Raw genomic sequence first — 27,892 nt, 5'->3', positions numbered from 1 at the left:
ATGGCTTGGCTTTTCCCCAGAACCACAGGGGCTCTGGCCGTTTTAATGGTAAGTCCTGTCTTATTTTTTCTGATAATAATCACCAACTTTCCTTGTTCCCTTTCTTGCTAGAGTACATTACATTTGATTGCTAAATCACTATTATCAAATTCTTAAACAAAAACAATGGAACTAAAGGTTATAAAATGAAACTGCCAAAATTTTCAATTGCCTCCTTTTGTTTTTTGTGTTTTTTTTTTTTCAATGTTGTATTTTACAAAGAAAAGTAAACCAGAAAGGAATTTCGAGTAACCATTTTTGGATTTTAAAGTAACCATTCAGTATTTCTTAAGTTAACCAATTAAGTAGACCTAATCTCCAATGATATTTTTCACAGTACATTCATTTTCCTCAAAGTAATGCTCTTATTCTTTTTTTTTTTTAACACACAAAGTAAAACACACGAGAATCCCTTCTATTTTCCAAGATTACGTGTCTCTTCTAAAGCATATGACTAAGATCTCTACATGCCTGGACTTTAGTACCTGACATGTTTTTAAAATAGTTGAAGACTGGGGCTGGGGTTGTGGCTAGGTGGTAGAGCACCCACCTAGCATGTGTGAGGCGCTGGACTGTTGACTTAAAATCAAAGTGATTTTGCTTTTAGAGAAGTTGGGGGATTATTAAGAAATCAGTTTCTATGTTTAGCCACCGTGTGCAAATCATATCCATCCTTTTGCAGGGGGCAGGGAAGACATGAATCATTGTATAATGTAAAAATGTTCAGGAGAGTAATATTTGTGATGATTGAGAAAGTTTGATAGAGTGTGGTCTAAAAGAGAAGTGAAATCTAAGTAGCAAAACAGGAGCCTAGATGTTACAGGCTGGTTTATACCTTAACTATATTGTATTAATAAGGAAAAAAAAGATATTTCATAGCATTATCAGCTACATGAAGACCGCCAAAGAGCAAAATAACCATAAATGAATATCGAAAGATTCCTAATGCTAATTCCGCTTTGTCCATGGTAAGTGTGATTGGCCTAGGCATCAGCTCATTTCATTTCCTCATCTCAAAAGATTGAAATAAATGAACTTCCAGAAGTTACAGGGAAATTGATCTCAAGAAAAAAAAACTTTCTAAAAACTACAAGTTATCTAACAGAATGCCTTATGTGGTAGAATCCCCAGCCTTCCCTCTCAAGACAAGGTACAGTCAGAAAATGAATGCCATCCCTTCCTAAGACTCTTTCTATTATGACAATGTAACTGCTTTGGGTATCTAGTGAATTTTTCTGACCCAAGAATATTGTAAAGAGAATGTGATAGCTGCATGGCTGTTCCACCTTTTCAGATAGGAAATTTCTGGACTGAACTGCAGGTAGCCTGATCAACCAGATGTCCAAGTTAGGGACAAAGCTCAAGAAGTCAGGGGTCATGTGGCCAGGGATGTCAGAAGAGTGTTGTGATAAGAATGTAGAGTTGGCTCACCATGGCTTAGGAGAGCTTTGACTTCTAGTCACCTCTCTTTTCCTACAGTGACTGTGAAATTCTTACAACAGGGTTGTTGCTTCATCTTTAATAACTTTCTTACAGAGGACACAAAGTTGTTGGCAGAATGAATAAATGATTGAATAAGGCCTAAACGTCTTTCAGTTCTCTTATAATGCTAGTGACATGGGGGAAACTGTGATATGGAAGACATTTTTCTCCACCCAGGAAAATTTCACACACACACACACACATACACCAATTTAAACAATAGTATAACTTCACACAAAATATTAAAATTAGTGATCCAGACCTGACCTGACCAATATGGTAGCCACTAGCCACATGTGGGTATTAAGCACTAGAAATGTGGTTGGTTTGAAGTGAGAGGTGTTTATAAGTGTGCAATACACATCATAATTTAAAGACTCGGTATGATAAAAGGATGTAAAATACATAACAAATATTTTTTTCTTGATAACAGTTAAATGATAGCATCTCAGATATAGTCATTTAAGTAAATATATTGTTAAAATTCATTTTGAATTTTTTTAATGTGACTATCAGAAATTTTAAAATTATTCGACTGGCTGGCCTTTGTGCCTCTCATTACATTCCTATTAGACAGTACTGGCCTACTATGAATGTTATTAGTGGAAGGCAGTGTCAGTCAGGAGTGAGGGTGGTAAATAAGGTTCCATGAATTCATTGAGATTTGAGATGTGATAAGTGGAGATGGGTCCAAGAAAGATATCTTCTGTTTTCAGACCAACATAAGCAAAGACAGGAATAATTATGGTATTTGCCTAGAGGCAATGGACCCAACAGCTTGACTGGAATAAAAATTTGTGTTGAAGAATCCGGACATGAATTGGAAAGGTAGATGAAGGTGAGGTTGAAAAGTACATTCTGTGAAGGTGAACGTAATCCTTTCAGAAATGGGGAACCACCCAAAGTTTTGAAATAGTGTGGTTATGGGAAAAAAGCAATGTTCTCAAAAGCACTGTTGAGTGAGAACGCTCACCTTTTGTTGTTGAAGGGTGGGGTCTGAAGTCTGGAAGACATATCTGGAGGTTTTGAAATTCTGCCATTCAATGACCTTACAAGGGTGGCTTAGTAAGGTGAGATAGAGCAACTAAGTCATTGGCTTGGATCTATAGCTGTTCCACTGACTCATTCCACGCCTGGTGGCCACAACTGTCAAGTAAGAATAATGTACCCCACCCTCTGATGACTTAAAATGGCCATAGTGAGAATAAAGCAGAAAGTGTGCAAAAAAAGTGCTATGAGAAATATAAATTGCTTTGTAAGAATCTAATATTTATCATTTGTAATATTGTAGTAATAGTGATAATTCCTGACATCTTCTCAATATTGTCTTCAGATATTTTTAAAAACCACCAAATTTTTAAATTAATTATGAAATTAATATTTTTGAAATTTGACAGAAAAAAAATAATAGCTATATTTTAAATGATACGGGGAAAAAGGATATTTTCAAATGTGAAACTTTTCACAAAATTTCAGCTATTGTCTTCTGAATTAATTATTTGGAAGGGGAAGGCATGAAGAATACCTGCTTATTCTTTTTTTTAAAAAAAAAAAAAGTCTTATTTTTTATTTCTTATGCTTGTCTGATATTTCACATAATACAAAATGATAAACAATTTTAGGAAAAGATTTGTAGTTGAAAATGCTTTACCCTCAGAGATAAAAAGACTCTTTTAAGAGACAAACCTCTTAAAAGTTCTGTCTTCAATGGAAACCATTGTTCACTGTTTTGCAGTTCACAAATATCCAAAACACATTTTGTCATCTAGCATTCCTGTAAATATTTGAATAATGAGCCATCTGATTTCATGTTATTATATTACATAAAGCTTTACTCACTGCAAAATTAATAGAGATGTTTGAAACCCAAAGATTTTTAATACAGTTGTTTTAAAGACACAGAAGGAATCTAAGCATCAAGTTCAGAGTAGATCGTGTTCTAAATACAGGAGAAAGATCTTCAACCACCTTTTCCATAAAACATTCAAAAATTAAATTTTTAGAAAAAGGGTTTTAGGCTAAATGGCCCATTTTAACAAAAGGAAAATCTTTTCTTAACTAATAAAACAATTGTTTTCAGTACTAATAAGTATATGAAGATAAGTTTCCTACAGAACTTTTCCAAAAGTTAAGACTCTAAAATAAGGATAACCTTGTCAACGGATTCTGCCCGGCCCTGCCTGACTTGGGCAGAGTCAGGAAAGATGTGATTACTTCTACCAATTAGCACTCCCACTTGCTTCATACCTGAAACTGGTTTTCATCTGGAACTAGAACACACAGAGCCTATGAGATTTCTCATAAACCTCTTAGCCTTTGGCCATTTCTTCCCGGTAAAGAATCAATCTGCTAGCCTAGGGTGAGAGCTTGTTTTGGGAAACTCATCACAAGAAAATTATATAGACAATTGGTTACTATCCATAATTATATGATTAAAAAAAAACTGACTCTATCTAATACACACGTTTTTCCTACAGGTCTGCTGGGCAGCTGTCCAGGTTGTGCATTGCACAACTCCAGTAGGAGTTCCCATAAACGACAGTGGGAACAGTACCCCCTGGAGTTGTGCAAGGAACAACCTACACAGTTGTGTAGTGGAGCTCTCTTTGCTCAAGAAAGAAAGTGTTCCTATGCGCCTTGTCAGAGATGACCCATATTAGTCAAAGTAGCTCTTCTATGCTTTTTTCCCCCCTTCCATTTTGTTTTGGTTTGGTTTAGTGACAAAAGTGTCTTTTGGGGGCGGGCATATCAGGGATTGAACCCAGGGCACTTAACCACTGAGTCACATCCCTAGCCCTTTTTACTTTTTATTTTGAGACAGGATCTCATTAAGTTGCTTAGGGCCTCACTAACTTGCTGAGGCTGGCTTTGAAGTTGGGATCCTCCTGCCTCAGCCTCCCAAGCTGCTGGGAATACAGTCATGCACCATCACACCTGGTTCTGTTTAACAGTTATTAAGCACTTACTATGGGCCAGGATGGGCTAGGGCTATCAATTAATTTTTTAAAGTCTCACAAGTTTAAGGGCAGTAAGATACCTATATTACAGATGAGGAAACAGAGGATGAAGTAATGTCCCCAAGTTTTACAATTGGTACAGGGCTGGAACTGGGATTCAAATTCAGGATCGGGGTCCAGTTTTGCTTTGCCACACTAGGCGGCATCCTGAACAGCATTCTAAAGGAATGTTTGTGTATATCTAAGGGTATTTGATTTTCTTAGTATCTCCATCATAATGCAAAGTTCAACTTTCTAATTTAATTGAATTTACAAATCTGTTATTGGAAATTTGAATTATCCAAAGTAAATAGTTTCTAAGTAATGAACATATATAATTTTGATTCATTAAAATAATTTGTCTTGATGGAAACAAAGTTTATTAGAATGTTTGGGGGTTCTTAAATTTGAAAAATTCAATGCAGATAAGTCCAATTAATGATAGTTCAACTCGTGAATTTTCAATTTATGTTGGTGAGAAAGCACACCCATACCACCATCCTGTTTTTCCCTTTCAGTATAGAATTCAATAAATTACATGAGGCATACAATACTTAATTATACAGCAGGCTTTGAAATAGACAATTTCCCAAATGTAGGCTAATGTAAGTGCTCCAACCATCTTTAAGGTGGTCTAGGATAAGCCATGGTGTTCAGTGAGGTGGCTGTATTAAATGTATATACAACTTAATGATATCTTCAACTTACAGTGGGTGTATCAGGACATCATTCCAACATAAGTTGAGGAGCATCTGTTCAGGGAGAAATCAGGAAAGATGAAGCACTCACATCTTCCAAATTGTGTATATATAATTTATTCATCAGTTGTGTATGGAACCATCTCTGTGATCTGATACACTCACAATCACTGTTTCTGACCAATTATAGAAATAAAACCACCATCATATGTGGATTTCAGGACTTTTTATGCAAATACATTAATAAAATAAAAGGAAAGAGTGGTCATGGCTCAGCCCAGCTGGACTAGCCTCCTGCATCTGATCATAATCTAATAATCCTCACACTAAAGTCTGAGGTAATTCTAGTCAAAATCTTGGCCTAACCAAGTAAAATATCAGGTGTCATTACAAACGGTCTATAAAAATCTAGCCACCCATATCCTTAAATTCAATTGAAACATTAATAATGATATTATGCTCACTAGCAAATAGGGTACATGAATATTAAATTACTTTATTTATATGTTTTCTTACTGATCAGGTTTGCTTATATGTACTTAAATTCCTATCTATACCAAATTATTTAGTCTGTATCAGTACTCTAAAAATCATATAATCAAAATTTACAAATAATCAGGAAACAAAAGTGAAAAAGAAAGGTACAGAATTTCTCAAGATAAGAAATACTTTTCCACATTGGTACTTCCAATCCATGTTATGAAAAGAGAAAACTTAATTGATTTACGTTGTCAGGAAACTATATATTTTATTTATTAGCTCAATTTAGCTATTCCACACGTATACTTATTTCAAACAACATTGTATGTAAAAAGTTTACACAACTTATTTTATAAATAATTTTATAAATTGTTTAATAAAATTAATTATATTAACAATTTAACTTAAATAATTACCCATTGTATAAGTATTTGTTAACTAAAAATAACATTGTTCATAATAATATTTTTTAGAAAATACTATTCTAAACAATATGAGACTGTGATTAGATTTCTAATATCTGAGGAGCATAGCAATATTCAGAAACGTGTCTTACCAACTACCTTTTATTCCTAAAAGCAAAAAGAAAAAAACAAAAGCATCACAGTTTTGCAATGTTTCATAAAATTAGAGACATTCTTGGTGATCTGACTTTAAAAAAAAAATACAGGAAAGAGTAAAGACTTAGAATAACCTTTCTCAGCACTCTGATTCTAGAAAAACATAGAAAAATAAATAAATAAACATCTGTCTATAATGTTAATTGTGCATAGTTTGGGCTTTGTATCTCTTTTGCTTCCCAGGAAAATATAAATTGTTCTTTACTGCCTACTAGAAGAATCCTCCTCTCTGGGGCTGGGACAGACGTGATTCATATTTTCTGGATGACTCTGATTTTCCTGTAAAGGCCAATGTGCCTGGCTCATCTTCCCCTCACGTGTGGCTGAGTCTCTCCACTTATGATCTGAGGAAGGAGTTGTTCAATCACTACCTTGCTAATAAAGAACAACGATGTTGTAAAAATCATTTTGAGACATGTTATAATGATTCTTTTTCAGGAAAATTTGAACACACACTCTTTGAAACCAGAGTTTCAGTTGAAAGGTTTAGAATGGAAGAGTCTGGACATCCTAAGATTGACATGATTAATCCTTTGGTTCAGACTTGGACTTGCCCTTTCATTATAACCTTTGAAAATAAAAAAATAAAAAATGTAATAAATTTATGTTGTTTCAGGAGCAACCCTAGCCTTTAGCCATATAGAAACCTAAATTGACTATCATGTAACTTTCTTCCCACTACTAGTTTTTTTTTGCTTGTTTTTTGTTTTTTCCTATGTATTTCTGCCAACTTTGGTTAGAATCTAGTTTAGTGCTGATGTACATACTCTGAGGTCAGGCTGCTGAGGTTCAAATCCTGACTCTACCAGGGCCAGTGGCTGGAGCAAATTATTCATTCTCTCATGGCTGCCTTTCTTCATCCATAAAATAAGGATTATAACAATAGAATCTCCTTCCACACTGACTTCTGCAAATATTAAACAAGATAGTAAGGGTAAAGCTTTACGAATAAAATTAATAAAGTCACATAATGAACATTAGCTACTATTACTAGTCTTCTTTTTTTTTTTCTTCTGATTGGTTTTCCACAGTCATTTTCCTACCAAATTCTCTTTAGGTCACATAATCAGTGGATCACCAAATAATGGTTAAACATCTGCTGAAGGAAAAAATAGTAAGATAAAAGCACGGAATTTGAAAATTTGCAATTCTCTTGGCTTAACAGAGAAATTTTTTAATGCACATAGAACAGTAAAAAAAAATAATAAATCATGATAAACCAAAATGCTAACTTGCATGGTATAGAATGTGAGTTGCACAAACTCAAAAAAGGAGACATCAGTAAAAAGAGTTTAATGGAGCATTTTAGAATTTGAACACAGACCTTAACAGATGAGTAATATTTAAGTGGAGGGGAAAGAGGGATGAATCCCTGGTGGTAAGCAATATGGAAAATTGTACATGTGATGGTCCCATATGCTCTTGAGAGTGGGAGCAGTTTGCCTGACTTCAGTAATTCCATTATACTCTTTTGACTCTTGTACAGCTAAAGAAACTGTTCTATAACTTAAGCTAATATGGTTTGCTTTTGCAAGCCATTGGATAGGTGATGGTCTTTAATCAGCTTCTATGACCACTTTCTTACTTGTTTCCCGAAACAATGCCTTCCACTTATCAGGGAGAACATTTGGCCTTTGGTTTTTGGAATTGGCTTATTTCACTTAGCATGATATTCTCCAACTCCATCCATTTACCTGCAAATGCCATGATTTTATTCTCTTTTAAAGCTGAGTAATATTCCATTATGTATATGTACCACAGTTTCTTTATTCAGTCATCTCCTGAAGGGCATCTAGGTTGGTTCCACAGTTTAGCTACCGTGAATTGACCTGCTATAACCATTGATGTGGCTGTGTCACTAGAGTATGCTGATTTTAAGTCCTTTGGGTATAGACTAAGGAGTGGGATAGCTGGGTCAAATGGTGGTTCCCTTCCAAGATTTTTTTAAGGAATCCTCACAGTGCTTTTCAGAGTGGTTGCACCAGTTTGCAGTGCCACCAGCAATGTACGAGTGTACCTTTTCTCAGCATCCTTGCCAACACTTATTGTTGCTTGTATTCTTGATAATTGCCATTCTGACTGGAGTGAGATGAAATATTAGTTTTGATTTGCATTTCTCTAATTACTAATGAAGTTGAACATTTTTTCATATATTTGTTGACCAATTTTATATTTCCTTCTGTGAAGTATCTGTTCATTTCCTTAGCCCATTTATTGACTGGGTTACTTATTCTTTTGGTGTTGAGTTTTTGAGTTCTTTATATATCCTGGAAATTAGTGCTCTATTTGATGTGCATATAATAAAGATATTTTCCCACTCTGTGATTTCTTTCTTCACATTGTTGATTGTATCCTTGCTGAGAAGAAGCTTTTTAGTTTGAATCCATCCCATTTATTAATTCTTTACTTATTGCGCTTTAGGAGTCTTGTTAAGGAAGTCAGGATCTAATCCGACATGATGAAGATTTGGGTCTAGTTTCTCTTATATTAGTTGCAGGGTCTCTGGTCTAATTCCTAGGTCCTTGATCCACTTTGAGTTGGCCGAATGTTCTCCCTGATAAGTGGATGCTTATCTATAACTTCAATTGAGCAAAGGAGAGAGGGGAAGAGGGGACATAAGGGTAGGAAAGATGGTGGAATGAGATGGACATCATTACCCTAGGTACATGCATGACTGCACATATGGTGCAACTCTACATCATATACTACCAGAGAAATGAAAAGCTGTGCTCCATTTATATACAATGAACCGAAATGCATTCTGGTGTCATGTATAACTAATTAAAACAAATAAAAGAAAAAAAGAAGAAATACCTTCCATAGCTTCTGGGAACTGTTCAGAGAACAGCCACAATAGAATATCTGGTTGCTGCAACTGGTTGTTAGTATAGTTTTGCAAAGTCCTTCTTACATTACTAAAATTCTGTAGTCAGGTTAAAGAAATGGAAGAACTTGTTTACATTGAAAGCAGCATTCCTTTTCATGGTGGGAATTTATGCTTTAAATACCACCTCTCCAAAACTACTTTTTAAAAAATGGAAACAAACTATAACATGAACAAGAAAATGAAATAATTAGGATAATTCATTGTATATAATTACTTATTTTAAGAACTCATATAATTTGACTCTATTTAAATGTCTACAGGTGGTGGTGTTGGTTCATGGAGAATTGCGAATAGAGGTAAAGTATGAAAACTTTTTTGCAATTTAAATACAAGTTTAATATTAAAACTTAAAATTGTATTTAGGAAAGATGAGTATTTAATGTTTAAAATCATTTGATAATTTAATTGTGAAAATACATGAAATTAAAATTCTAGTGACCACACCAACAATACTTAGAAAAAGATCATCTTTAATATTATTCTTTTGATTTATGTCATGCATTCTTTCTTCTTCGCCTTAAACAACCCAACAGGTCAAATCCTATGAATCTAAAACACTTAGATATTGTGAAGCCTTTAAAAAATATAAAATATGATTAAAATGCTAATATTGGAAGTCATATAACTTTGTAATTATTTTAGTTACTTAATTTTTTTCCTTAAAATATTGGGTTGAGCAAATTGAACATCTAACAGTCTTAGTTACCTTGAAACATAGGGCATTCCTCAACACAGGTGTTCATAATCAATATTCAAAGTAAAAATTGCCAACAATGTGCATTAAAAAATGAAATTCCTTTTTGCATAAGACAAAAGGACAACATGAAGAAGACGAGACAGCAATGCAACAAACCAGAAGAAGACACAAACGTGAATGGGTGAAATTTGCCAAACCCTGCAGAGAAGGAGAAGACAACTCAAAAAGAAACCCAATTGCCAAGGTAAATCATATCAGCAGAGACATGTGAATTTTTTTTAAATAAATGCATTACATGTAAATTAAAATAATATAGAGATCCCAATGTCCATAAAACAAAAGAACTAGAATATCCAACAAAAAAGTACAATAATTATAATAACATAAAAATTAGAAAGAAAAATGAAGGAACTCTGGCTTCTAGAATTACAAAATGGAATTAAGAGACATACTGACTAATTTTAGTGTTTAAGCTTATTTGGATCCAGATTTAATAAATAAAGAAAAAAAAATAGAGATAAGACAATTAGAAATATGGTTGGTGGTAAACATCGGATTAGCCATGTATGGATAATTGGTGAAGGTGAGTGCTGAAATGTATCAAGTTCATTATACTGTTCTAACTTTGTGTACACATTTTAAATAGCCCCCATTTTAAAACTTAACAAACAAATAATTTTAATGCATATTTTCAACACCTACTATATAATTCTTTTCTCTTTCTTCCTCTCCATTTCGTCCTCTTTAAGCTAAAAAAAATCTTTCTTTTTCTAATGTTATCAGGTAAGGAGGGACCTAGCCTTGTCAATTGGCTTTTTTAAGTGCCTTTGACCTTCTCTTAACATTTTACTGTCACCGTTGTGGCCACAATCTGAGTAAATATTCTAAAAGTCACAATGATGAGCACATATTGGTCCATGCTGGTCTGCAGAAGCAACTACTTGACTTTATTTCCTATTCCTACTACCTGATAAGACAAAAAGTAAATGCCACAGTATCAGAAAGTGGACTAAGGAAACAGGTGACTGAACTATGGAGGGAAAGGAAGGCAGAGGGGAGGAAAAGACCTGAGGGATGATCATCACCTTATCAACAGCGGGTTATTTTTGTTTGCAGATTTCTTCAGATTTTCAAGCAACCCAGAAAATAACCTACCGAATTTCTGGAGTTGGAATTGATCAGTCCCCCTTTGGAATCTTTGTTGTTGACCCAAACACTGGTGATATTAACATAACATCCATAGTTGATCGAGAGAAAACACCAAGCTTCCTGGTAAGTTTGTGTCTTCAACATCAGTCTACATTCTCCCTGTACTTCCTGGCTTTAGAAGGTGGCTCTTCTACTGGTGAATTTATGAGTACATGAGTCAATTCAATAACAAGTAACATTAGTTCCCCTACCAAGAGCGTCCACTGATGGTTTGTGCACCTGAAGGAATACCTAAATGGAGAACAAGAGTGAGGGCCAGACTCCAGCACACAGCCTGCCAGGAGCTTTGTCCTGCTGGGAGACACGTTAGCCTGGAGGAAGGGACAATTTGCCCCATGGCAAGAGTAGGCATCTTTTTCCATTTTGTCTACCGTTTAGGGAAGTATTTTTCTTCTTTGCACAAAAATTCTGTACATGCCAGCAGAGACTTTATGTATACAAGTTCTAATAATATGCAACCTAAGTTTGTAGAGTAATAATGAACATTTTCCTTCTGTTTCTAGATCACATGTCGAGCTCTAAATGCCTTAGGAAAAGATGTAGAAAAACCACTTATACTAACGGTCAAAATTTTAGATATTAATGATAATCCTCCAGTGTTTTCACAAAGTATATTCCAGGGTGAAATTGAAGAAAATAGTGCTTCAAGTAAGTCTTTTATGCTATCTACCACTTCTAATTAATCTGCTTTTCAAATACAAGTATCACTATGGTGTCATTCATAGAAAACAAGTATTTCTCTTAGTTTCCTCAGTAATTAAAAAAAATCAAGATAATTTGTTTGTTTCTTTGTAAATGTTGTAGTTCACCTGATTACCCAGCACCATTGTGTTTCTAGATTGTAGTCCTGTTATAAGGTTGATAGTATTTTATTCTTCATACGTAATTTACATGAGTATCAGGAAGTCGCAAAGCTGAGGGGGCATCCTCAGGCAGCCTGAATGCATGATCTAAGCTTTTTTTAGGTTATAAGGGGCAGAGACATACTTGCATTATTTGGATAACTTGGGGAAGGGGGAGAAATATAAGACCATCCATTAAGGGAAGAAATCAATACAGAAAATGGTCTCAACTGCCACAAAACCAGGGCTTAGGAAAATCAGAGGGTTTTTATGGAAAACAGCAAGTTCTATCTAGTTAAGAGAGAAAGCTATCACAAGTGATATGCAAGTTTTTTGAGTGTATGGGTGGTTTTTAAAATATTAAAAAAAAAAACAAAGTGAAACTGTGTTGAATATTTAATTTGAACATAATGTCAATCTTTACATATGCTTTCATGAATATTTTCCTATATTTGCAGACTCACTGGTGATGATACTGAATGCTACAGACGCAGATGAACCAAACAATCTGAACTCGAAAATTGCCTTCAAAATTGTCTCCCAGGAACCTTCAAGCATGTCCATGTTTCTCATAAGCAGAAATACTGGAGAAGTCCGAACTTTGACCAATTCTCTTGATCGAGAGGTAAAGAAAGTCACTTGGAAGCATGTAAAAATAAAGAATTTGATTTTAAGAAACCCAAGAGAGGTGACTCTATTTTAACTGAGAATTAAAAGACAAAGGAAAAGAATGTGCCAGCACTTACCAGAGCAACCTAGGGACATGGTTTGCCTTCTTGAGTGTGAATCTGGTGGTATGAAATGTGTACCTGTGACCTGCTGCACAATCAAATGCACCCTACACATAGCAAAGGAAGTTAAAATGACAGTAAAAGAAGCCATTGTAACTTCCTTTGCTATGTGTGCACCACATAAAAATAAATAAAAGGTATTGTGTCAATAAATAAATATTTTTAAAAAAGAAGCCATTGGCTTACATGCACAAAGGAAGCACGTGGCCAATTTCTCAGAAAATGGAGAAAGGAAATCTCTTAGATGGAGGAAGATATTTCTATCTGGAATCAAGCCTTCTCTGATGTTTATACCAAAGAGTCTCCTTCGGCTTTTCTTTCCATCCCCTCCCACCACCACATCTGCCTCCATGACACAGGCTGCCATGTCAGATCCCATATTGCTTTCATGCAAATGGTTTTCCCAGTAGACTAGCAGAGAAGCCCCATAAATGAGCTTTTCTCACATCATCATTCCACCAGACTCAATGACATCAGAAGTTTACAAAAATGGGAACTGTTCTAGCCCTACAAACTTCCTTTTTCAAGAAGAGCTAATAGTGCTTGTGATCCAGGGACCATGAACTTCAATGTCTCCACTGGCTTATCCGTGGAAAGAAAGTAACGGCCTTTCACATTCTTAGAAGATTGATAATACGTCTTTATTTTTTTTTTCCAAATTCAGCAAGTTAGCAGCTACAGTCTGGTTGTGAGTGGTGCAGACAGAGATGGTGAAGGGCTGTCGACTCAATGTAAATGTAATATTAAAGTGAAAGATGTCAACGATAACTTCCCAACGTTTACAGAATCTCAGGTAAACCCATTATTCCTTCAAGAATTGTGTTGACATTTATTTAATACTTTGCCATCCCAATGCAGTATTTGCCTACTTGTTGGCTCTTAAAGTTTCTGAGCTTTCCTTTAAAAATAAGCTTCATGAAAATATTTGGGATCTAGAAGGAAGGCAATACATAATTTGAGAGGTAATGACTAATGCCATTTAAAATAACTATAATCCTTATAGGTCAAATCTAGCAATGTGATTCTTAAATCCTGCTTTTCTCTTTTTCAGTATTGGGCACGTATTGAAGAAAATGCTTTAAATTCGAACTTGCTTCGGTTTCAAGTGACAGACTGGGATGAAGAGTACACAGATAATTGGCTGGCCGTGTATTTCTTTACCTCTGGAAATGAAGGGAAATGGTTTGAAATAGAAACTGATCCCACAACCAACGAAGGCATCCTGAAGGTGGTTAAGGTAAAGCCTGAGTTGCCTTCATGGGTAGAAATCCTCAGAACTGACCAAAATCATCACTTCTGCAAACAAACTTTATTAATAATAATGCCACTTCATTATACACAACAGAAAATGCATAAAAGTAGACAGACTTTTAAAAATCCCGTGACAGGGTCATTCCTAAAGACAGTCTCTCTTAACATGCTGGTTTATTTCCTTCTAAGCCTTCCTACTTTACAGAGTTCACGTGTCCCAGGAAAGCAGGGAGCCGAAACTCCAAACCTCGGTTCTTGCGTTCTGACGCAAGAAACCTTAAAGTCAGACACCAAAAGCCATGCAAGAAAACTTTATTATCGGTGAAAGTAAAGTAAAAGCAAGTGAAGCTTAAGCAGGAAGCATGTCCGAGAGAGAGAGAGTGGGCTGTCTCCACGCAGAGAATGACAAAGGAGAAAAGCTGTCTCCAAGTTCATTACTGTTTGATGTTGACCAGGAGAGCTGGGGACCACCTTCTGTACTCTTTGCCAATCAGGTGTTCAACTCCTCCTTCTCACTTGGAGTTTTTGACCTTAGTTGGTCCTCTTCAAAATTGTCATAGGGGTCATCCTATTTAGGGGGGCTTCATCTACAAGTCAATCCCATGTTAAGGTGTCACTGGGGTCAAGAGCTGGTCAGAATTTACCTTGTGTGCCTGCACGCTAAAGAAATCTTCCTTCCCAGACAGATGAAGACACTTATAGCTATAATTCCTAATTTCACATTGACCTCAGTGGACCTTGTCAAGAGTCAGTCCCATTAAATCTTTTCTTGTGACACATTTTAAAAATAGCTCCTTGCATTTTTTTCTACAGATTAACTGCCACCATTTGATTTCTTAAGATAGTTTAAAGAAGGACCCTAAAGAAACTTAAAGAACACTTTAGGACCTTCCCTTGCATTTCACCACTCATTGATGGCTACTGCCTAACAACACGTATGGGCGGGCATGCTTTCAGCTCAAGAGAGCAAAGCACATTTCTTCCATTAATGAAATTCTTTATCTGCAATCAAGTTGAAGTTAGGAAGGGATGAGAATACACACAATTGTGGCTTGCACGTTTGTCAACCTGGTTTAAATGCCGCAGCTGTAATGATTGGAGAAAAAAAACCACAGTGTCTAGAAATTAGGAATGGATGAACAAAACCTTCAAGATAAAAAAAAATAGATAACTGTGTAAAGCTTGCATTTAAGAGGCTTCCCTGTGACACACAAGGATATTTCTGCCTGGATATAGTATAAACCAGAAAAAATAAAGACAATCTGGTGACATTCTTTGACAGGACTTTGGGCCATATGGGAGCTTTCTTATTTAACTCCTTAAGTCCAGTGGAATGACAGATTCACAATGTTCCCCAGGCCCTTAACAAGGGAACTGCTAGAAGATTTGCAAACTGTTCCTTATGACTTTACTTTTCATACTGTGCCACAGCCATCCCCACTTGAAAGTGTTCTATTATAAACTTCTAGCACTGCCTGGGAATGAGATGTTCCCTATTTCGTGTATGGGTGTTGTTCAGTCTCCCAAACTAGAAACCTGGGTCTTTCCCTTGAACTGTGACATTTCCTGACAACACACAGCCAAACACCTGACTGAGTAGAACATCCTTTAAAATATCACTCCCCTCAACCTTCCTCCCACCTGTCCTCCTTCCTGGCCTTGCTGCCTCTAGCTAGACAGCTTCAGTCTTCACAACCTGATGAGATAAGGTTTGTTTTTAGATGTGAAAACTTGAGGTTCAGAGAACGTGAGTATTGTGCCCTGAGCCACACAGCACTTAAATAGCAGAACCCAGATTCACACTCTGTTACTACAGCAAATTTAGGATTCTTTCCCCTGTACCTCACAACCTAAAAAGACTACAGTAATGTTTTGCTAGCCTAAACGGAGGGATCCTGCTTTGTAAATATCAGTTACCAAAATGAATCTCATGATGTAGAATCCTATATCTTTTCTCTCGCATCAAGCTCTCTGTCCTCTGCTAGGTTTGTCGGATTGTGTTTGTGACACTTCCTTCCTTCGAATTTTATTTTCTCTCCAGCCTCTCGATTATGAACAAATGCAAAGCATGCAATTTGGTATTGCTGTCAAAAACAAAGCCGAATTCCACCGGTCCATAGTCTCTCAATATCGAGTTCAGTCAATCCCAGTCACAGTCCAGGTCGTAAATGTCAAAGAAGGAATTTCATTCCGCCCTTCTTCAAAGATATTCACTGTGCAAAAAGGCATAAGTAGTAAAAAACTGATTGGTTATGTCCTGGGAACATATCAAGCCACTGATGAAGACACTGGCAAAGCTGCCTCCTCTGTCAGGTAAGACTATTTTATGAAATCGTGTTATTCCTAGGTCTAGCTTTAATCTATAAACCACCCCAACATAATACACAGACAATCATGTGCCAAAAATATACAAAAGTGATGAAGATAAGGACCTGGATAACTTGAGAAGAGACATGCAGAAATATTAGAATAATATTTAATTAGAATAAATATTAGAATAAAAATAAATTATTAGACTAAACTGTGCTAAGAACAGAAATAAGTATAAAGTAGAAGTGAATACCCTAGTCCATCAAGAGAGATCAAGAAGAGGTTTCACAGAGACTTCCAGTTGAGTCTTAGAGAAGATTAGAAATTCATCAGAACACTACACTTCAATCATATAAAACATGATTGCACATGATTCCAAGGAATATACAAAGGTATAAATGCCTAAAATATCAGAGTATGATGCAATGGCTATATTATAAAGAACAAGGCAAAAGGGTAGGAGAGAAAGGGAGAGGGTATGGGGGCAAGAAAGATGGCAGATTGAGATGGCCATCATTACTGTAGGTACTTGTATGACTGCACATATGGTGCGACACTACATCATGTACAACTAGAGAAATGAAAAGTTGTGCTGCAGTTGTGTACAGTGAATCAAAATCCATTCTGCTGTCATATATACCTAATTGAAATAAATTAATTAATTTTTAAAAAATAAAAAAAACAAGGACACAGGTGTTTAAATTGAGTAACCAGGCTAATTTATACATAAGGATTACAAAATATGGTTCACGCATGTCATGATAATTTTCTGAAACTTTTTATAAGCCTATACTTCAAAGTTTTATATTAAGCATAAATATATTAAATATAAATGAGTCATTTTTATTAAACAACATTTCAAGTCTGAAAGAAAACTATTGTTTTTTCTATTATAAAACAGATATGTCATGGGTCATAATTATGGTGGTCTGCTAACTATTGATTCAAAAACGGCTGAAATCAAATTTGTCAAAAACATTGACCGGGATTCTACTTTCATCATTAACAACACAATCACAGCTGAGGTTCTGGCCATAGATGGTAAGAAAAATATTCCAATAGATTTTAGAGAAATGCTTGTGCAGTTCACATTTCTTTGTGACTTGTTGATTGTAATCATTTCACATACTTCCTTTGTCACTAGATAAAGATCATTATTTCAGAGGCTGTGGACTTCAAAGTCTTAGATAACCTATTCTAAGAGAAAGACTGAGAATTTCAGCTGCTCAGTGGAGTTTGTGTCACCACTGATTCTGTTTGTTCCCTCTGACCTTCCTGTGGTTGAGGGAGGAATTTTTCACCTACAGAAACTTCTGGGTTTCAGAGAATCAATACAGTTTCCTATGGAAAACCTAGTAGGGAAGCTCAACTCAAAAGTAAAGTCTGTGTGTTACCCACAGAGACCTTCTATGCATATCATTGAACAATAAGACTTCTTTTAATGAAATGTTTTAAAATAATACTCATTGATTTTGTGTTTCCTCAAGAATAAAATTTTTTTTGGCCAATGTAATAAGCAACACCAAAATAGAACCCCTGCCCCAAAATTTATTTATTTATAAAATATATATATATATATATAAACACACACACACACACACACACACACACACTACTGGGGAAACTGCAAAAAGCATTAAGAGTAACAGCAGACATGACTAATAATCTCACCATCAAGAGATATTTATTCTGTTGTTTTCAATTATCAAGATTTTAAATTTTTCTCTGATAAATATAAAATATAAATTTTATATTTTAGATAATAAAAATAAATCATTTTTTTAATTTACTTTGGCTCAAGCTTTAGAAGTAGAAATCTTTCACACACTGATTGCAAATGAAACCAACATAGCTTTAAAAGCTATTATTGTGTTGATCTCATTTGTAGTCAGTAAACTTGACACCATATAGATTTTGCTTTTGAGCATCTTAAATTAATAGGCCATGCTACTCTTTAGAGACACTGGGCAATTTGGTAAATTTCAAGTTGTTTTTTGTGAGCTGTAGAAATAAGACGACATCTCTTTACTTCTGACAGTAACAAATATAATTTCTCATGAGAAGATACACTGATTTACCTGCACGAAGAGAAACTTTGAACGATTCTCTTCTTTTTGGTACAAATTTATTTGATATACTTCTTTAACTTTAAAATGTTATTCTTACAGAATACACAGGTAAAACTTCCACAGGCACCGTGCATGTTAAAGTACCCAGTTTTAATGAAAATTGTCCACCAGTGGTCCTGGAGAAGGACGAAGTCTGTGGTCCCTCACCTTCTGTGGTTGTCTCTGCTCAAAACCTGCAAAGGGACAGATACCCTGGTCCCTACACATTTTCACTGGAAAAGAAACTGCAGAAGTTGCCAGTTGTTTGGACTATCACAGCACTCAATGGTGAGTAAGAGGAAAGTTGCTTCCATAAATAAAAGTTGCACTTCTTTACGTTTCCAGAAGAGTATGAGAATTCATTGGAGAGCAGGTTTCCAAGAATTATTAAAAAAAAAATCTTTGTTATAAAGATGTGACCTCTCACTTCAGAAAAGAAATAGTAAGATAAAATGTTAGCACCACTTAAAATTTTCTGGTTTTTATTGAATAACTTTTATATTTCTAGTGTGTTTATTTCTACCTCCACAGTAGAAAAAAAAATAGGGTCAGGCATCTATTTTTTTTTCAGAGAAATGTCTATATCTCTCCATACATAAGGTTTTCCTAATGGGGCTGGCAGTAAGCAGACAGGAAGCACTGGAAAAACCCACTAGCCAATGGAGAATATTTATTCCTTTTCTCCTAATCTTTACTGTGCTCATTTTACATTTTCTGTCTTCCAGAAGTCTTATATATATAGATGTTAGACTTAATAAAAATCTGTTCCTTTGGGGAATTTTATTTTGGTCATCAGTCCATTTCAGATCCCTTGTAAACTCACTCACTTTCCTTAGCTCTTACCCACACCAGTCCTGCCTCCTTTCATGGACATGGTCCGTGGTGTCCTATAGTCATAGATTACAGCCATCACCAGAGTCAAAAAGATTTTGTTCTGTGTCACCTTCTGCCCTTGGGCCTTTCTGATGCTGGTTAAAGATCTAGCTCCAAACTACACATATAGCATTTGGCTCAAAATGAGTTTACCTGATACATAGTCACTAAAGATGCCACTAAGAGAGGGCCAGCACAGGAAACCAGCTCAGTTGAGTCTGGGCAGGGCAACCATGGTTGGACAGGGTGAACAAGACCCAATGTGACAGAACATGGAGAGGTCAAGAGTGATTCAAACAGCAGCACTGCTATGGGATCCCACTTAGAAAGGGGCAATGTTGCCATGGAGACTAGGGAACAACTGGTGCTCAGGAGTCAGGCAATAGGTGACACCCCTGGGAATCCCATCGAACAGGCCATCATCTCCTGGAATGAGAACTAGGAGGAGCAGGTGCAGTAGCAGCAGCCAAAGCTGAAGTTCACTGTTGATGAGGCAGACCCAAGAACATGGAGTTCAGGGGAAGGCGTACACTCAGAAGGCCACATGCATCTGAGTGTAGACATACAGGAAAGTAGTAATGCCATGGTATAGGAGCCTAATATTTGCATCATGCTCATCTCCTATCCTCTGGTGAGAAAAGCAGAGCAAGATTGAGTCTTCATGGTGAGGAACAACGGGGTGTCTGGGTCAGAGAGGACAAGAAGGCATGTAGACAGATTTACCCAATTGATCTCTTAGAGCCCCTCATTGCTGCTCCGTTCACATCAGCCCTCTGTTTGTGCCAGTAAAGCATTCTAGCACTGTTATCAAAAATAAGTCGTTTTAAGAAAGGAATATACTTGTTCTTACTATTGATTGCATGGCTTTCTCTACAGGTACCTCTGCTCTCCTGAGAGCCCAGCAAAAGATGTCTCCTGGAGTGTACAGAATTCCCCTCATAATTACGGACAATCAGGACAGGCAATGTGACACACCAGAGATCTTGACTCTGACAGTCTGTGACTGTGACAACAGGGATGTCTGTGGAACTTCTACCATAGACAAAGAACCTAAGCCCACGTACAGAAATGGGCCCTCAAGACTGGGACCTGATGCCATTGGCTTGCTCCTCCTTGGACTCTTGATGTTGCTGTGTGAGTATCCACCGCCTAGCTCTGTGTCCACTAGGGTGGCAATACTTGCAAAGACTTTGTGTTTCCCGTGCTCTTCTGTGCAATGTGAGAAGAGCCATTCTCAAATCATTTTATACGCATAGCTGGGAGGAAATGGCATTCTTTTGGAAAGAATCTGGAAAGTTTAACTTGTCACTTGCTATCAATCTATATGAACATAGCAAAGAAACTCATATATGCAGACATTTAGAATAGCACAGGAGAATCAAGAGGGAGAAAAAGAAATCATGAAGCTGGGGATGTATGTAGCTCAGTGGTAGAACACTTGCCTAGCATGCATGAGGCCTAGTGTTCAAACCCCAACATTGAAAAATAAACAAAAAATCAAGAAGATTCTCTTCCTACTGCCAGTAATATTCATGGGCCATAAGCATGGTGCATTTTTTTCCTCTTTATCTTCTTTGTGGTTTTTTTTTTTTTTTTTTTTTTCTCTTTGCAGTGTTGAAGATCACCCAGGGCCTTGTTAACACTCCAGCTCTGACCAGTATCCCCAGCCCCAGCACTTTCTAAGATGCTTCTCCATATTCAAGTCCCATGAGATTCTAAAATAGAAAGAAAACCCTAGTCAAACAAACTTAGGGGAAATAAACAGGCCTGTCATAGACTTTGAGCTTTACAATGTGCATTAAAAGAGCATGGCTCTGAGAAGTTATTGTTTAATCCAGCATTTCCTCAAAGAAAGAGCTAACTACCTGAATATATATCATTTTAAGACTTAAGGGTTAAGTATATTGAACACATTTAGGGAAGCTACACATATGTATTATTTTTTAATAAAATTAAAATTTATTTTATTCAGCAGACAGATTTCTGGAAATTTTCATTCAAATCAAAATCCTGTGAATCAAACAGTAAGAGGTCACTATTTAAAAGAATTTTGTGACAAATTCATGTATAAATAAGAGAAATCCTTGATCCATTCACAATAACTACCCCAATTTATTATAGAGTCATAGATATTTAGGGCTAAATTTTCATGATGATACTTTCTACTTCAATTCCTTCTTTTAAATTTCTTTTGATTTATGGAATCAATTAAACCACTAAAAAAGAACAGAAAATTTTATTAAAAACATACATATAACCATCACTCAGACTTAACAAATATGTCCTCAGATCACTTTTTTTTTCAATTAAGAAAATCATTTTTTGGACTGGGATTGTAGCTATCATGTGCAAGGCCCTGGGTTCGATCCGCAGCACCACATAAAAATAAATAAATAAAATAAAGATATTGTGTCCAACTACAACTAAAAATAAATATTCTTAAAAAATAAAAGAAAAGAAAATCATTTTTATAGGGCTGGGGTTGTGGCTCAGCAGTAGAGTGCTCATCTAGGCATGACCAAGGCCCTGGGTTCGATCCTCAGCACCACATAAAAAATAAGTAAATAAAATAAAGGTATTGTGTCCAAATACAACTAAAAAAATATTTTTTTTAAAAAACCCTCTGAGCCAGGGACTCATTCTCAAGTCACAATTAAGAATCCATTCATCACCATTTGTTAGAGTCATCTCTCTAGGTGCTTAAGGTGTTTGCTGATCAAGTACTATTTACTAAGAACCAATTAGAAACCAAATTACTAAAACAATATCATACCCACCTAAAGTCTTGGGCATTCAGGTATCATAGTCATCTCCACATTCACCTAACACAATATATATTTAGCCTCAATATGTACAAAGAAACACAATCATCAAAAAATATATGCAGGAAAAGGATTGAGGAACTGAGCAACCCCCCCTTTATCATTCATCAAACAAAGTGTGTCTTCAACAACAATATACCTGCAACGAGAAATGATCTGGCCTGTCTCCTTCCATTTTGTAATAATTTGAAATTCTAGCATGCTCAATTTACTACATTTTATTTTTTTTAATATTTTTTAGTTGTTGATAGACCTTTTATTTTATTTATTTATATGTGGTGCTGAGAATCGAACCCAGTGCCTCACACATGCCAGGCAAGTACTCTACCGCTGAGCCACAACCCCAGCCCCTACATTTTATTCTGTATAAATCAATTTTACTTTTTATTAGGAATTTTTCCTTAAGTATTTTAAAATTTTTATTTTCTTTGTAACATGTCTGACAGTTGTCATGTCAAATGGTGTTTGAGTAATCGAAATGTTCTGATTATTTGGTCTTGTTTTTCACTAGTGGCCCCCCTTCTGCTGCTGACCTGTTCCTGTGGGACAACTCCCATCGGAGGGGTGACAGGTGGTTTCATCCCAGTTCCTGATGGTTCTGAAGGGACAATTCATCAGTGGGGAATCGAAGGAGCCCAACCTGAGGACAAGGTAGGGGTTCTGTTTGTAACATATGTATCATAATCACATAGAGAAAAAAATGTATTTAATGTTGATATAGAAAAGGGGGGAGAGGAGTACAAAAAGAAGAGATTTCTTGACCCCAGTGTGAGTCACTGATGTAATGGAAAGAATCTTTTAGGATTTTAGCTCTTTAGATGTCAAATCCTAAAAATAAGGTTACTCCTAAAAGGATTTGGTACTCTTAACAAATGTTACCATTAACAAAGGACCACATTTCATCTGTATTGCTCTAAAGTCTACTTTGCTTTTAAATGTATTTATGTTTTGAAAACCTGAATATTTGCAGGAAATCACAAATATTTGTGTACCAGCTATAACGGCCAATGGAGCAGATTTCATGGAAAGTTCTGGTGAGTAAACATCAAATGTCTATTTGATAGCAACAGCGGGTTAAATGAGAAAGATTTTTTTAAAACTGAGACACATTCAAAATTACTTTATTAATTTGTGTATGTTAATGTAAAGGAAAAGGTAACCAACATCTATGTATCCACAGCCCAACTTCTGTCTGTTCTTAATCGCAGTCACATTAGCCATTAAAGTCTCCTGTGGACACATCCTCAATCCTGTTTTCCCTTTTTCCTTCCTTCAAACCAACAGTATATTTATTTTGAGCTCAATTACTAATTCTTATATTCAGTCACAACGTAACATGATAGCTTTGTTATCTTATAACTGAATTTATTTATTTGTTTTTATCAAGTGACTATTTTATTCATATTATCTCAATTCCACAACTACAATGTAAGTTAGAGGAAGGTAAGACCTGAGGCCTACTAGTAAAATTTCTTCTTTCTTCCATATTAGCATTAGATTGTTTTTAAATGTCCAGCCTACAGAATCTGCATGATAATTCCCAAAATATGTAATTGTTTGCCTTTGTCAGCTGCTCTAGTCTTTATATGCTTCTCCCATTATAATGACATAGCAAGAACTATATTCAGAATTCTCTAGAAAAAAAAATAATGCATGAAATCATAATGTAAAGTTATCTGGCAGAAAAATCATAATGCATTAAATTTCTCTAGGCACCAAAATACCAAATTAGCATCAACTATATACATGATTGCATAATATATATATTTCCTCTTTGATTCCAAACTGAGCCAACATAACTGCACATTACAATTTTTTCTTTTTCATGAGAACAAACAAGGACTTCCTTAGAAGCTTTCCATGCCTATCTGCCAAGTATTTTCTTCTTACTTTTCTATTTCTTTTGTTTGTTTTTGTTTTTGTTTTGGTGCTGGTGTTGAACCCAGGGCCTTTTGCATGTGAGGCAAGCACTCTACCAGCTGAGCTATATCCCCAGTCTTACTTTTCTATTTCTGTCCATTGTCATCAAAAATCTATTTCCTCTGTACACTTTTTAAATTAGGGTTTCAACCTTTTCATCTGCTGATGTCCCCTCTTATGTTACTGTCACATAACACACTCTGGGGTGTTCTTGGAGCCTTTAATCACATAATTGTATTTTCTCCCACATTCATGCTTTACATAGCAATGGCTCCTGGACATTAGAAATCACTTTTTTAAAAATATAATTCACATAAGGGACTGGGGATATAGCTCAGTTGGTAGAGTGCTTGCTTAGCATGCACAAGGCCCTAGGTTCAATCCCTGGTCCCACAAAAAAAATAAAAATACAATTCACAGCATGAGATGTCAAAGAATTTTTCTCCCCTATTTTTAGAAGTTTGTACAAATACATATGCTGGAGGCACAGTCATGGAAGGAGTTTCGGGAATGGAAATGACAACCAAGCTTGGAGCAGCTACTGGATCCGGAGCTGCCACAGGGTTTGGAGCAGCCTCCGGACTTGTCACCTACTCTTCGGGACAGTCAGTAACAATGAGGACAAGGCATTCCACGGGGGGAACCAATAAGGACTACACTGATGGGGCCGTGAACATGAGTTTCCTAGAGTCCTACTTTTCTCAGGTAATTGGATGGCAAATTGTGTGGCTTTTTTTTATCTTATTTTCATTTGATTTTACTTGATGATATACCTCAGTTGGGTAATTCATTGTTCTTAAGGCATGTTAAAATGTTAAAAAAAAAATGGTTTCTTTTTGCCAAAATAATACAGATAACTTGGGTCACCAGTCAAAAAGAAGAGTGGGGAGATAGCCCAAAACCAAGAAAATATGGCAAGTGTCCCCTCCTTTCCCAACTGGAAAGACAATGAAAGGCAAAACTCTTTCTCATTTTGAGAATGCCAGCACTGAATACAAAGCAGTTTGCTTTGCTTTTTCTGTACCACAAAGCATGCTGAGACATGTGAACATATATTTTCCTGAGAGTGATTGATAGTACTCTTTGCATTTCTTCAAAGAAATCCATGGCCAAAAGAGTTGAACGGCAGGGCTGGGGTTATGGCTCAGTAGTAGAGCACTTGCCTCACAATTCTCAGCACCACATATAAATAAAATGAATAAAATAAAGGTCCATCAACAACTAAAAAAAATAAATTATAAAAAAAAAAGAAGAGTTGAACGACCACTGAATTAATGACCCAAAAGTCAAAGGAGAGGAAAGAATGGAATTGAAGATCAGTGGTTGGAGGAATGAATGTCTGGAAAGATGAATCAGAAAAGGGACAAGAGTGCTGGAACAGAGAGGGCTTTCGGGGGTGGGTTGCTTACCCCTGGTTTGGTAACTTCTCGCCAACTGCCTGCGCTGTCAAGATGAACTGGGTTCAGAGGAGCAGGCTGCAACACTAAGAAAACAGAGAAGAAATCACGCAACACATGGACATGAGTTTCTCAGGCCGAGGTGGGACTGTTCTGTGACCTTAAGGGTCAGCTTCTATGCTGGATGGTGCTGGAAAGGGAGCAAGTGCACCCAGAACCCCTCTATTTATTAGGGAAAAGACATTGGGTAGAATATTCCACCCAAATAAGGCAGGGGATAGTGTTTCAAAAGGGGGGTTGCCCAATCCCATTGGGTAACTCTCAAGCCTAGAGCTGAGGCATTTCCTTGCCAATTGGAGGTAAAGGCCACTTGCTTCCCACAGCGTGTGGCATGTGATGCCAGTCCAATACCCCCTTTACCCAAGGCTGAGGCGGGGTTCTTAGCTCATGCGCAGGGCACCCCCGACAGTAACCATAGGCTAGTGGATAAGAGGCATGTTTAGATGGAACCTCCCCCTAGATTTTTGATACCAGAACCTTGATAGATTCTGATAGCAGATAAAGGCTGACACTATATATTTTTGGGGGGTGGAGGGGTACCTGGCATTGAACTCAGGGGCACTCAACCATTAAGCCACATCCCCAGTCCTATTTTACATTTTATTTAGAGACAGGGTCTCACTGAGCTGCTTAGTGCCTTCCCGTTGCTGAGGCTGGCTTTGAACTGGCCATCCTCCTGCTTCAGCCTCCTGAGCCACTGGGATTACAGGCATGTGTCACCGTGCCCAGCAAGACTGACACTATATTTGAGGCAAGGTTGGCAGGAAGTGCTTATTTTGAGTGAGGACACTTTAGAGTATTTTTATTTTATTTATAAGTCAGGCTCCTGCAAGGATTGTAGAATCTGTGCATCTGTCAGGGTGAGCACTGTCTCCATGCACAGTAGGAGACCTCCACTGCCACCACCCCAACACAGACAAGCATCCACAAAGCCCTCACTTGAAGTCAGGTGATAACCTCCAGACATCATACAGATCTGCTATGTAGACCTAAATCCTTGCAAGTGGCTTTAAAGTTGAGAACTAAAACATAAGCCCAAGCTAGACTCAATGTTGACGGAATGTCAACCCTGTTATTATCCAAATCCCAGATAATTTCTATAATAATATTGTTCATATAAAAACATTTCTTAACTTCTATGGATTACCAAATTTGGGCAGTCATAATCCAACCTAGAGTTCTGTGAACAGTTATAGATTGTTCAAGAATCTTCCTTAAAATTCTTCTTCTTCTTTTTTTTAAGAAGTCTTTTTCTTTCCCTCTCCATCTTTAGAAAGCATTTGCCTGTGCAGAGGAAGAAGACACCCAGGAAGCAAATGACTGTTTGTTGATCTATGATAATGAAGGCGTGGATGATGCCCCGGGTTCTCCCATAGGTTCCCTGGGTTGTTGCAGTTTTATTGCTGATGATCTGGATGACAGTTTCTTGGACTCCCTCGGCCCCAAATTTAAAAAACTTGCAGAGATAAGCCTCGGTATTGATGATGAAGCCAAACAAGCTCAGCCATGCTCTAAAGACAAGGGTTCTGGCATTGACTCCTGTGGTGGCACCATGGAAGTCCAGCAGCCAGGATTTGACAGGTGCCAGACTCTGTCTGGTAGCCAAGGGGTTTCTGCTTGGTCCGCTTCTGGGTCTGTCCAACCAGCCATTTCCATCCATGACCCTCTGCAGCATGGTAACTATTTGGTAAAGGAGTCTTACTCTGCTTCTGGATCCTTTGTGCAACCTACCACTGCAATCTTTGATCCACTTCTCACACAAAATGTAATAGTGACAGAAAGGGTGATTTGTCCCCTTTCCAGTGTTCCTGGCAACATAGCTGTCCCAACGGAGCTACGGGAGTCATGCAATATGCTCTATACAGAAAGTCCTTGCTCCCACCTATGATCAGCACATAACAGAATAACGTTCTGGAAGAATCTGAGTATTTGGACCAAATTTCTTAAAATAGCAGCAAACCTCTCTACATTGTGTGAATTTAGCATTTATTGGATACTCTGATAAACTGTTCATGATTATAATTTAAATATTCTGGTTCGTACCTCAAATAGGATGTGTCATCACTCCTAATTCTGGAATATTTTTCAAATTGTGGTAAACATTTATGTTTTTCAAAAATCTTATGATCATATTGGGTGGGAAATTTTCCTAAACACTTTTAAATGTATATGCTTGCATTGCCAAAGAAAGGTGTTTATCACTTTGAACAGAAATGTGGTTCACTGGATTAGCACTTGGAGTCAAGAGTCCTGATTCTTGTCTCTGTTGCCTTTTCTTATATCATTACTAATGATATAAGAACATTATTACTAATGACTTCAGAATCTCAAGGCATTTGCCAAAGCATTTTGAGCTGCTCAGAATAAAAGAAATAACTTCAGTTAAGTTTTTTTTCTGTCTTTTTGGTGT

General features: G+C 36.6%; 1 protein-coding gene across 1 annotated transcript; it reads left to right on the top strand.

Annotated features, from left to right (window-relative positions):
• On the top strand, positions 1-27,850 carry Dsg3 (desmoglein 3). Its single transcript, XM_027935635.2, has 16 exons — positions 1-48; positions 9,463-9,498; positions 10,012-10,143; positions 11,016-11,171; positions 11,612-11,756; positions 12,409-12,575; positions 13,406-13,534; positions 13,793-13,978; positions 16,034-16,305; positions 17,204-17,343; positions 18,471-18,698; positions 20,160-20,417; positions 22,617-22,756; positions 23,076-23,139; positions 24,483-24,730; positions 26,756-27,850. Exons 1-16 carry the CDS (start codon positions 1-3, stop codon positions 27,368-27,370), a joined length of 2,964 nt encoding a protein of 987 aa, XP_027791436.2. The 3' UTR covers positions 27,371-27,850.
• Positions 27,851-27,892: the final 42 nt, after the last annotated feature.

Source organism: Marmota flaviventris, chromosome 16, assembly GCF_047511675.1.
Source record: "Marmota flaviventris isolate mMarFla1 chromosome 16, mMarFla1.hap1, whole genome shotgun sequence".
Taxonomy (NCBI): Eukaryota; Metazoa; Chordata; class Mammalia; order Rodentia; family Sciuridae; genus Marmota; species Marmota flaviventris.
The sequence above is the reverse complement of the archived record's forward strand: the minus strand, read 5'-3'. Positions and strand labels throughout refer to the sequence as shown.